The following is a 12,405-nucleotide window of genomic DNA, read 5'->3' as shown; positions in this document are numbered from 1 at the left end:
GCTTCTAAAGAGGTCAATGGTTACCTTTGGTCCTGGCAACCAATCAGGCTGAGGCTATATGCTGGTGGGATAAGGCTCTAGTCTCATGATCAGAGCTCAGGCTGTATGCTAGAGGAATAATGGCAGGCCCTGGTGTGGTTGTCAGACCTGTTCCAGTCCAGGCACAACATCCTGTTTACAGTAAACTCCAAGGGACCAGGCAAAATAGTTTACTAGAGCAGAACTTTACTATATCAGAAATGGTCACACCCAAGCACATAAAGTTTACTATAGTTCTGCATCTTTATTCAGTCAATAATTGGGAGTCATTTTTTTTCCAGTGTCTAATCTAAATGCACAGTGCTAAATATGCAGGGATTTGCATGCAATAATCATGGAACAGCTTGCGCAGGAAGCATAGGTCTCACCAGTTAATGCAGGTACAGTACTGATCGTGTGCCCCTCTCCACATTTTAGCGCAAGCCAGGATTATGCTGTGGAGGTGCAGCCATGCACAAGCAAGTCACAAATGACAGGAAATTGCCTCAGTAATCAGTTTACACAGGAAGTATAGGTCTCACCGGCTGGTGCTTTTTTATTATTATTATTTATTTATAAAGCGCCAACATATTCCGTGGCGCTGTACAATGTAAGAAAACAAACAAGGGATACATAATGATACAGACAATGATATACATCAAATATGAACACTGATACAAAATACAGAACTGCTGATTACAATAGCAAATTTACCATGATGACTAAAATGTATAAATGTCTAACAGAGTGCAAGCTATTAAATTAATAACATTCCATGACACAAAAGGGTGAGAGCCCTGCCCTTGGGAGTTTACAATCTAAGGGCTTGTTTCCACTATAGCGAATCCGCATGCAGGCACCGCATGTGGATTCGCATAGGCAATACAAGTGGATGGGATTGTTTCCACTTGTGCGTCGTGCGGGTGCGTTTTGGCGTGCGGGGGAAATCTGCACGGCAGAGCTGTCAGATTTCGCGTGCGGCAGGAATGCTGGCGAATCGCCCGCAATGATTTTAATAGGGAAATCGCATTCGGCTTTGTCATGCGGATTTCCCTGCGATTTCGCATGAAATGCACTGGAACTTTGCACAGGCAGTGACATGGTTAAATTCGCCTGGCTCCTTGGCATGCGAAATCGCGGGGAAATCCGCATGCGGAAACGCATCTGCATGCGATTTCGTCCGCGGTGGAATCCAGGCGATTCCGCACCGCAACAGTGGAAACAAGCCCTCAAGGAATGGGGTGGAAGCAAGAGGTGGGGGAAGTATAAAGTAGGTGTACAGGCAGTGCGTAGTTAGGTTATTTAGTGGGTGCATGGCCTAAGCTAGAGAATATGCTTGTCAGAAAAGGTGGGTTTTGAGGGAGCGTTTAAAGATTTCAAAGGTGGGAGAGTGGCGGATGTGCTGTGCAAGGGCATTCCAGAGGAGGGGTGAGGCACGTGAGAAGTCTTGTACACGTGAATGTGAGGAGGTAATTGTAGAAGAGGATAAAATAAGCTCATGTGCAGATCTGAGATTGCGGTTGGGTTGGTATTTGGAGACCAGTGAGGAGATGTACAGGGGAGAGAGATTGTGCAGAGCTTTGTAGGTAAGACCCTGTTTACACTTAATCAGTTTCTCTCAGTTATAACTGAAAGGTCAACAGTTTTTTAAAGTAAATCCCATGTTTTCCTATGGCACCTTTCACACTTAACTCGTTTTAACTGAAATCTTTTTCACAATGCACTGCTAGTATGGAGAAAAACGGGGCCTTAGGGTTAAGAGTTTGAACTGAATCCTCTGGTTAATTGGTAGCCAGTGAAAAGCTTGACAGAGAGGAGCAGCAGAGGAAGAGCGAGAGGAGAGATGAATGAGTCGAGCAGCAGAGTTCAGTACAGAATTGAGCGGTGTTAGTTGGAAGTCCACCAAGCAATATATTGCAATAGTCCAGGCATGGGCAAACTTAGCCCTCCAGCTGTTAAGGAACTACAAGTCCCACACTGCATTGCAGGAATCTGACAGCCACAGTCATGAATTCATAAAGGCAAATGCATTGTGGGACTTGTAGTCCCGTAACAGCTGAAGGGCCGAGTTTGCCCATGCCTGCAATAGTCCAATCGAGATATAATAAGAGCATGTACTAACATTTTGGTTGTGTCATGGGAGAGAAAAGGTTGGATACGTGCTATGTTTTTGAGTTGGAGATGACAGGAGATGGTTAGGGAGTTAAAGAGAAACTCTGACCAAAAATTGAACTTTATCCCAATCAGTAGCTGATACCCCCTTTTACATGAAATATCTATTCGTTTTCACAAACAGACCATCAGGGGGCGCTGTATGACTGATATTGTGGTGAAACCCCTCCCACAAGTAACCCCTCCCACAAGAAAAGTTCAAACTTTTGTGGGAAATAGCTGTCTACAGCTGTTCCCAACTGCCAAAAACCATGCAGCAGCTACATTACCTGCCAACAGTAAAATGTTCAGGCAGGGAACACACTTGACTGTTTTCGTGCGCGTTTTCTGCACAGAAAAACTGAGAACTTAGGTTAATCAATGGGCTAGTCCACACTTAATATGTTGTTCGCGCGCAGAAAAAAATTGACATTCTGCATCCTGATTTTGTACATTTTGGCAGTTTTCTCTATCAATTACATCAGCTGCTGTGAAAAAACGCGCGCTTTTTCCTGCATAGAAACACACTTGGTGTGCAGAAAAAGTATGCAGGAAAACGCGCAGAAAACTGAAAGACAAGTGTGTTCCCTGCCTCACTGGAGTTCCTCTTTAATGTGAGGAGTAAATGAGAGAGAAGAATCAAATATTACCCCTAAGCACCGTGCTTTGGGAACTGAAGTTATAGACCTGTTGTTACCATTTATTGTAATTTCAGGCAAAGAGGTGGACAGGGATGGTGGAAAGACTATTAGTTAAGTTTTATGCTTTTGAGGTAATCCCATGCAGGCACAGATTAGTGTGCAGATAGTGGGCAGGCTACAAGTGGCTGCTAACCCTCTCATGGGTCTCTCACTGACGTATGATGCATGTCCCTACCCACTTTCCACTTTTGCCAGATACAGAACACCACAGGGGCCAAAAAACAGGTCTACTATAACAGCAGTTTTATTAAACCCGGGTTTATTATACCAGGCTCCCATATATTTCCATATACTTATAATGTTGCTCTGCCGGGACCTGGACGTTTAATTTTCTATACCCAAAGTTTTACTATATTAGAGTTGACTATATCAAGATTATACTGAATAAAGATATCCCAACCAAGAAGTTTGACTAATATTAGAAATGAGTCTGGAAGATGTATAACTATACAGTAATCTAATATATCTCATTTAATACAGTGTCAAGAAAATATGGAGTTACATATTTTAAAACTAAACTGTTTCTGATAATACTTTGTAATAATAGAAAGACTAATGTTGGCCAATGATACATACGATTGATCATTTCCGATCACCATCATGATCGATGGTGCATACTAACAGAAAAAACCTGCTATCTGATTGATCATATAAATCTCAAAAATGGATTGATTCTATTAATCTGTTTATATCGGGCTGTTAGTGGGCATTTTTTTTTCAAACGATACAGCGCCACACACGATACAGTTTTTTATATTTCTTTTCTATTATAGAAAAACAAATCAGTTTTTCTGATTAATTGTAACATTTGAAAAATCTGACCAATGTATAATGTGTTCAATTTTTACCCATATTGTGAATAAAGATGATTAAAAACTCAAGAAAAGATACTTGGGTCAATAAATAAAAAAAACTGACAATCCATCGTACAACAGGAGATATTAGCAGCGCTTCCAAATGCAGGCTGCACCTGAGTTGACCAGCTACAGAGATCCTTTGCTTTCTTGTCCTGACAATTTATCATATACCATTTAATCTTTTGAAAATTGTACAGTAATTTCCGCCACGCCCAATTGAGTTTTATAGCAAAAAAAAAAAAACCTTGAAATTTGATCAGATGTCTCACTCGAATTAAAAAAAAAAACAAGTTTTAGATTTTTCTGCAAATCCGATTTTTTTTTGTATCGAATTGCAATAAGATCAGATTTTTATTTATTGTACCGTGTGTGGACACCTTTACAAGGAATTTGACTTGGCATTAGCTTAACCTCCTTGGCGGTTAATTTTTTTTGCCTAATTGGCAAAAATCCTTTTTTTTTTAAAAAAAAATTTTTTTTTTTGTTTCATGTAAAGCTACCAGAGTGGTAGCTACATGAAACACCACTAGAGGGCGCATGTGTCCCTCTAGTGCGATCGTCGCCGGCATCTATAGCAAACAGGGGAACGCGTATATAACGCGTTCCCCTGTTTGGCTTCTCCTGTCGCCATGACGACGATCGGGATGACGTCATGGACGTCAGCCGACGTCCTGACGTCATGCGCACTCGATCCAGCCCATAGCGCTGCCCGGAACTCATTGGTCCGGGCAGCGCAGGGCTCTGGCGGGGGCCCTCTTTCGCCGCTGCGTGCGGCCGATCGCCGCAGAGCGGCGGCGATCAAGCTGTGCGCGCGGCTAGCAAAGTGCTGGCTGCGCGCACAGCACTTTACAGAATAAAAATCGCCCCACCAGGGGCTGAGATCTCCCCCTGCGCGGCATAGCCCGAGCTCAGCTCGGGCTTACCGCCAGGGAGGTTAAAGGATACCCGAACTGAAATGTGACATAATGAGATAGACATGGGTATGTACAGTGCCTAGCACACAGAAAACTATGCTGTGTTCCTTTTTTCCTTTCTCTGCCTGAAAGATTTAAATATCAGGTATGTAAGTGGCTGACTCAGTCCTGACTCAGACAGGAAGTGACTACAGTGTGACCCTCACTAATAAGAAATTCCCATTTTGTTTAACTCTTTCTTGCTCTCAGAAGCCATGTTCTGCAAGGAAATTGTTTTATAGTTGGAATTTCTTATCAGTGAAGGTCACACTGTAGTCACTTCCTATCTGGGTCAGGACTGAGTCAGCCACTTGCATACCTTATATTTAACTCTTTCAGGCAGAGAAAGAAAAAAAGGAACACCGCATAGTTATTTGTGTGCTAGGCACTGTACATACACATGTCTATCTCATCCTGTCACATTTCAGTTCGGGTATCCTTTAAAGGACACAGTTGAAGTTACAAATCAAGGAGAGCATAGGAGCTAAAATAGGGGGTAAAACAAATGAAAAGTCGCTATGACCCGTAGTAGTACTGCTGCGCTGGGCCGGCGGTGCGCGTCTTTGATCGCACGCCTGTTGCCAGGAACTTTCTGCGCATGTGCGTGACGTCACGCTCATGCACAGAGAGCACCCAGCAACAGGCGCGCCAGCCCAGTGCAGCCGTACTACTACTATGGGTCATAGCGACCCGCAAGTAGTACAGCCACATAGAGATTCGAGGGCGAACTGTTCGCTCACATCTCTACAGAAGATGCTATATAAATACATAATAATAATATTATGGTAAGACATTAGACTATGACTATGGTTGGGAATAGTTTGTGATCCTTCATTAGGGACAGTTAGTGACATGACTATGTACTCTGTAAAGCGTTGTGGAAGATTTCAACGCCATATATAAAACACACATTAAATGTCCCAAGCGATTTCCTTTATTTTTAACTCCAACTCTGTTTTGTTTTTTCACTGTGTGCCCCACCTTGTTCACACCCCTGATATAGTAGGTGCTAACAATCTGGGTGCTAACAATACACTTCCAGATGTGGATTCCCGCAGTCACATGACCATAGGCTGTTTCTTTTCCTCCTTACTTGCATGAGCGGCCATTTAGAAGCTCCCTGGGCAGCCACATTGATCTGGATACAATGTCATTGTAACCGTTATTTTCCTATTTCTGCCTTTTAGATAAAGCAACCAGTCAGCTGTTGCTGGAGACAGACTGGGAGTCGATCCTGCAAATCTGTGATATGATTCGTCAAGGCGACACCCAGTAAGTATGACTCAGAGTTACTTGTTAGTGTCACACTGAACTTGATAGAATGACTCTTTGAATAAGGAAAAAAAATTGTGCTGAGTGGTATTAAAGAGAATCTGTATTGTTAAAATCGCACAAAAGTAAACATACCAGTGCGTTAGGGGACATCTCCTATTCCCCTCTGTCACAATTTCGCCACTCCCCGCCGCACTAAAAGTGGTTAAAAACCGTTTTAAAAAGTTTGTTTATAAACAAACAAAATGGCCACCAAAACAGGAAGTAGGTTGATTTACAGTATGTCCACACATAGAAAATACATCCATACACAAGCAGGCTGTATACAGCTTTCCTTTTGAATCTCAAGAGATCATTTGTGTGTTTCTTTTCCCCTGCAGCTCTCATCCACTGAAGTGTTACAGGCTGATTGTTTCCTCCTGCAAACAGCTCTGCCCTTGTCTGTAATTCCTCAGTATGTGAAAGCCCAGCCAGCTCAGAGGACTATTTATCCAGCTTGTAAAAAATAAGAGAGCAGAGAGAAGCTGCCCTAATTTAAATAACACATGGGCAGTGTGCATAGAGGGGCCAGGAGGGGGGGGATGCATCACAGAACCACAACACTGAAGAACCTGGCAGCCTTCCAGACACAGGGCAACAAGTCCAACAGGGGAAAGATAAGCTGATTTATTACAGAGATGGTGATAGTAGAAAGTGCTGCAGTAAACCAGAGCACAATGGAATAGGTTTTGGAACTTGTAGGATGGTAGAAAACAGGATGACATTTTTGTTACGGAGTCTCTTTAAGTGGGGGGTTTCAACACATCTGATAGAGCTGGCTTTACGTCTCCTTTCTGACAGCAAGGACCTTCCCCCCCAAGTCCCATGTTAAAGTGGACCTGAACTCAGAGCTTCCTCGCTGCTCTAAAAGATAAACAGCATAATAACCTTTAGGCTGCTTTCACAGTGGGATGTTACAGGCGCACGTTAGAGCAGCCTGTAACGCAGCCCAACTCACAGCAATAAAAAAATCAATGGGCTGTTCACAGTGCCCACGTTGCTTTACAGTGTAACGCTGCACGTCAAATGAAAGTGCTGCATGCTGTACGTTATACTGGGCTAAGCCGCGTTAGACTGTTTGCACATGCTCAGTAATGTTGGAGGAGGAGGTCTCCCCTCCTCCTCTGCAGCCAGCCACATGGCTAATTAATATTCACTGCAGTGTTTACTTCCTGGAGCGGCCGCGATTGGCTGGCGGGACCACGTGATGCGGATCACGTGGTCTCCGCATCACATAACACAAAAAAGGCGCACCAAGAGCTGCATAACGCAGCTCCAGGTAGCGTCCTCCTCCAACAGCACCAGCCATTGCGTTAGGGGCACGTTATGCGACCTATCACATCCCCTAAAACGCAACGTCCTGGTGGGAAAGAGGCCTAAAAGAAAAAAATACCTTGTTACAGCTTATAGAGGTCCCACAGAGTTGCTGCGGTGTAGTTACTTCCTGCTATCCTGGGAGCACAGAGAGGGTAAACCTCCTGTGTTTATATATTAGCTCAGCATTCGGCAGACAGCTGAGAGCTCTAATTACACTTGCTCATTACTTGCAGAAAAGGGAGAATTTGACAGGCTGTTCTCTGTGAAACACGCACAGGGTGGACTTCTCTGTTTTCCCTGTCTACTCTGCAAGAGTTCAGGCCCGCTTTAAGGTCCTAATGGCCAGTACTGTCATACAGAACAATTCTTTTAACATGCATGTGTCCAATGACCAACCAAACTGCCCAAATATTAACCCATTGGAGCAGTGCATAAAAAACAAGTTTGATCAACAGTCCCTTTTTTACAGTTTACAGAACTTAAAATACGTACTGCTACCATCTGTGTATCTGATAGCACAGAACACCATCAGAGGGCTTGGGGTGTCTTTGGCATGATGGGTCGGACTTGTTGGTTGCACAGAGTGGATCCACATAATATATGGCAGATGGTTTCATGTCAAAGCCAATTGATGTACATAGAAATAAGGAAAAACCAGCACATATATTGCTTAATCAGATGTCCACCTTCGTAGCCAGCATAATCTTAATATTGTTAGAGAAATTAGTTGTTAGTTTAATTATTTTCTCTTTTTATTTATAGAGCGAAATACGCGGTAGCGGCTATTAAGAAGAAAGTGAATGACAAAAACCCACATGTTGCGCTCTTTGCGCTGGAGGTAGGATTTCTTTTGTTGAGGATTATCAGTAGTAAACTTTATGCACAGAATCGTCAGTGCTGGGGGTGTGGCTTCCTGTTCCACGCCCACTTGCTGTTGTTAAAGGGAACCCAAGATGAGAGGAATATGGAGGCTGCCATATTAATTTCCTTGTAAACAATACCAGTTGCCTTGTAGCCTTGTTGATCTTCTGGCATAAGTAGTATCTTAGTCAAAACCCTGGAATAAGCATATGGGTAAGCCAGTAAAACCTGAGTCAGCTGAGACAGAGCGCCTGATCTGCTGCATGCTTATTCAGGGTCTATGGATGAAAGTATTAGAGACACAGGATCAGCAGGACAACCAGGCAACTTGTATTGTTTAAAAGGAAATAAATATGGCGGCCTCCATATCCCTGTTACTTCAGGTTCATTTTTAGAGAAACAAGTCACAAAACAAAATGCTTCTTGTCCCTCTTTACAATCTGGGTACACAAGGTTGGTGTGCCTGGGCTGTCAGTTAGCCCTTCCTCCTGAGGCGAGCCTAAAAGAAGAGGGAAACTGATGAATGCTGTGGAGGCTTCCCATATCCACATGGCCATCACCGTTGCTGGGCACAGACTCTTGGAATACATCTGACAAGAGGTGGTGACATATGTTACGTGGTTGCGCTCCTCTGGACATACTGCGCTAGCACGAGTGCACAACTGTGCAGTAAGCCAGAGGTACCATCCATAAGCAGTTCCATGCTACTGTGCAAGCATGCTTCTGGGCCCAGGTGCAGCACAGCCTTGTTTGTGCATGAAGAGGAGCATGGACATTAACTTCTAGAGGTTCCAGGCAGCGGCGGTGGTCTGGAGGAGGAAGTGGGATCGTCTTAGGTAAGTATCTAATTTTTTTTTGGCTTTAGGGTCGCCTCAGGTTCTCTTTAATCACTCCACCACTGAGGGGTTTTACCCCTTGAGCACCAGAGCAATTTTCACCTTTCAGCGCTCCGTCCATTCATTCGTCTATAACTTTATTATTACTTATCGCAATGAAATGAACTATATCTTGTTTTTTTCACCACCAATTAGGCTTTCTTTAGGTGTGACATTATGCCAAGAATTATTTTATTCTAAATGTGTTTTAATGGGAAAATAGGAAAAAATGTGGGGAAAAAATAGTATTTTTCAGGTTTCGGCCTTTATAGTTTTTAAATAATGCATGCTACTGTAATTAAAACCCATGAAATGTATTTGCCCATTTGTCCCGGTTATAAAACCGTTTAAATTATGTCCCTATCACAATGTTTGGCGCCAATATTTTATTTGGAAATAAAGGTGCATTTTTTTCAGTTTTGCGTCCATCCCTAATTACAAGCCCGTAGTTTATAAAGTAACAGTGTTATACCCTCTTGACATAAATATTTAAACAGTTCAGTCCCTAAAGTAACTATTTATGGTTTTTTTTTTTTTTATTGTATTTTTTTTTTTTAAATTACAAAAAAAAATAAAAAAAATGGGGAGTGTGGGAGGTAATGAGTTAATTTATTGTGTAAAACAATGTATTTGTATGTGTAAAAGGCTTTAGGGTGTAGTTTACTATTTGGACACAAGATGGCCACCGTGAGTCTGTTTACATGCGACCTGTAAGCCTCTGGAAGGACGCTTGCAGGAAGCAGTAGGAGGCTGGGAGAATCACAATGATCGTGCTGTTTCTCAAAGAAGCAGCAGATCATTGCGGGGGCTAGATCAACGAACGGGAATGGATTTTCCCGTTCATTGATCTCCGGGCGAGCGGGCGGCTGTGTGCACGAGCGGCGGTAGCGCGGAAGGTACGGATTTCTCCGTCCCTGTTTTTTTAGGGGGGAAAAAAGGGACGGAGAAATTCGTACCGCCGTGAGTAAAGTGGTTACGTTTCATGGAAGGAGTGGGGTTGTTTTTAAAAGAGAATGCAGTAACACATGTTTATGCATGTTTTTACATCATATCTTGTTCCATTACTGAAAGGGGAAGTGAGTTTGGGGGATAATGGAATTGCCTTAAGGCTCGTACACACGCCTGACTTAGGGCCCTTTTCCACTAGCAATCGCTAGCGTTCACGCTGAACGCTAGCGATTGCTGAATCGCAATTAGCGGCGATTCCCCGACGTTCGCGGCCGCGATTTTGCTATGCTATGCACTGCATAGCAAAATCGCGGCAAAAGTCGCTCCGCGGCGCGATCGCGATCAAGTAAAAAACGAATCGCGGTAGTGGAAATGACCTACTGCGATTCCTATGTTAAAAAGCAAACCGTAGCGATTGTAAAATCGCTAGCGGTTTGCGTTTTTGCGATTCAGCCAGCGCAAACGCGCTGGTGGAAAAGGGCCCTGAAAGTGGACCCAAATTAAAAACACAAAATTTCAGAAATAAAATCTATTTTCTAAATTATAATAATAAATAGCAGCCTTTTTTCAGCTGCATGATGACAAATATAAAATATTTTACATTTATTGGAGGATCCCCTCCCTTCCTTTCAAATTGCCGGGATTTTTCCGGCAAACTGGTGGAGTAGATGGTGTCCGGCAATGGAGGACTTGCTAATGGCTGCCACCAGTATAACCCTAGCTATGAAAAGAGAAGGGTGAAAAGCATGCACTGAAATGCTCATAGGCTTGAAGGAGTGTTTATTTATCTTTGTATGTGTCAGAGTGGTGCAACTAAATATTTTTAATACAAAATTTTTTTGGTTTGGGTCCGCTTTAAGTCGGCTGTCGATGCCGAGAAAGACCAGCTCAGCCGATAATCAGGTGTGTGTATTGCACCCAACGACCCCCAACCCGAGAGCGATCTGCTGGACTGATCTACCGAAGCAACGCCAATCCCAGTGTTCGTGCCGCTCCCCCACCAGCCACTTACACCACACAATCGCTGCTCGCCGTCCCTCTGTCGCCCCCGCCCTCCGTGCACATAGCAACACCGAGCATTGACTTGCATTAAAATCGTGACAAAATAGCCGCCATTACAATTTTTTGATGGAAGCATTTAAAAAAACAAACAAAGTGGAAGTGTTTCTTTAAAGGAGAACTGTAGCGAGAAGGATATGGAGGCTGCCATATTTATTTCCTTTTAAGCAATACCAGTTGCCTGGCATCCTGGTGACCCTTTGCCTCTAATACTTTTAGCCACAGCCCCTGAACAAGCATGCAGCAGATTAGGTGCTTCTGACATTATTGTCAGATCTGACAAGATTAGCTGCATGCTTGTTTCTGGTGTGATTCAGACACTACGGCAGCCAAAGAGATGAGCAGGACTGCAAGGCAATTGGTATTGTTTAAAAGGAAATAAATATGGCAGCTTCCATATAACTCTCACTACAGTTGTCCTTTAAAAACGAAAATGACCTGAAAAGCACTCTGCGTTGTGTCTCCAGCCTTAGCTGTTTCTGTTTAGCGTTAGGTTTTCAGTGCAGTTTTTTTACACTTTTTTTTTACTTCCATGTGTATTTTCCTCTGATCCCTGTAGGTTATGGAATCTGTAGTGAAAAACTGTGGCTCCACCGTACATGATGAGGTGGCAAATAAACTAACTATGGAAGAGCTGAAGGAGCTGCAGAAGGTACAGATAAGTATATAACAGGTGCATTGATTGTAGAAATAAGGGCCTTTCCACAGGCGGCTGAACTGTATGCTCAGTGAGCGGTTGCCAGGCAGCAGCGAGCAGTTGTGACGGTTCAACAGTCTTTTCCCTGCTATCAACTGCTCGTGGAAAGGGGGCCTTAGGGCCTGTTTCCACTACACGCAGATTGAATGCAGAATGTATGCAGAAAAACTGACTCGAATGAATGTCTATAGGCTTGTTTCCACTAAATGCGGATTTTCTGATGCAGATTTTCCCATAGGCATTCATTAGAGTCAGTTTTTCTGCATCCATTCTGCATCCAATCTGCGTGCAGTGGAAACAGGCCCTAACTGTGGAAATGTCTGCGAATCCCTCCTTGTGCCAGAGAAGTCAGCAGACCATGCATCTGTATTGGTCGGTGGAGCAGCGCATCCAAGCAAATGTGAGGCCTCTTTTCCACGGGCAGTTGAACTGTGCTCAGCAAGCAGTTACCAGGCAGCAGTGAGCAGTTGTGACAGTTTGAGAGGCACCTATCAACTGTCCGTGGAAAGGAGGCCTAACTCTGTTGTGCTGTAATCCTGCCGCTTTCAGGATCTCAGTCCTTGACATGGCTACTTCATCTTCTGCTCGGTGATTTGGTGGGAGATTCGATATGATTGGGTGGGAGATTTGGAATGATCTGCAGCTTTCTGTGATTCT

General features: G+C 43.6%; 1 protein-coding gene across 7 annotated transcripts in view; it reads left to right on the top strand.

The window, feature by feature from the left end:
• Positions 1–12,405, top strand: part of HGS (hepatocyte growth factor-regulated tyrosine kinase substrate) — a 61,812-nt gene that overhangs the window by 264 nt on the left and 49,143 nt on the right. For all 7 annotated transcript variants that reach the window (XM_068263690.1, XM_068263688.1, XM_068263689.1 and 4 more), the window contains exons 2-4: positions 5,868–5,952; positions 8,071–8,146; positions 11,611–11,703. In XM_068263690.1, coding sequence (XP_068119791.1) covers positions 5,868–5,952; positions 8,071–8,146; positions 11,611–11,703 — 254 coding nt within the window. The remainder of the gene's footprint in view (positions 1–5,867; positions 5,953–8,070; positions 8,147–11,610; positions 11,704–12,405) is intronic.

This window comes from Hyperolius riggenbachi, chromosome 12 (genome assembly GCF_040937935.1).
Source record: "Hyperolius riggenbachi isolate aHypRig1 chromosome 12, aHypRig1.pri, whole genome shotgun sequence".
NCBI classification, from domain to species: domain Eukaryota; kingdom Metazoa; phylum Chordata; class Amphibia; order Anura; family Hyperoliidae; genus Hyperolius; species Hyperolius riggenbachi.
The sequence above is the reverse complement of the archived record's forward strand: the minus strand, read 5'-3'. Positions and strand labels throughout refer to the sequence as shown.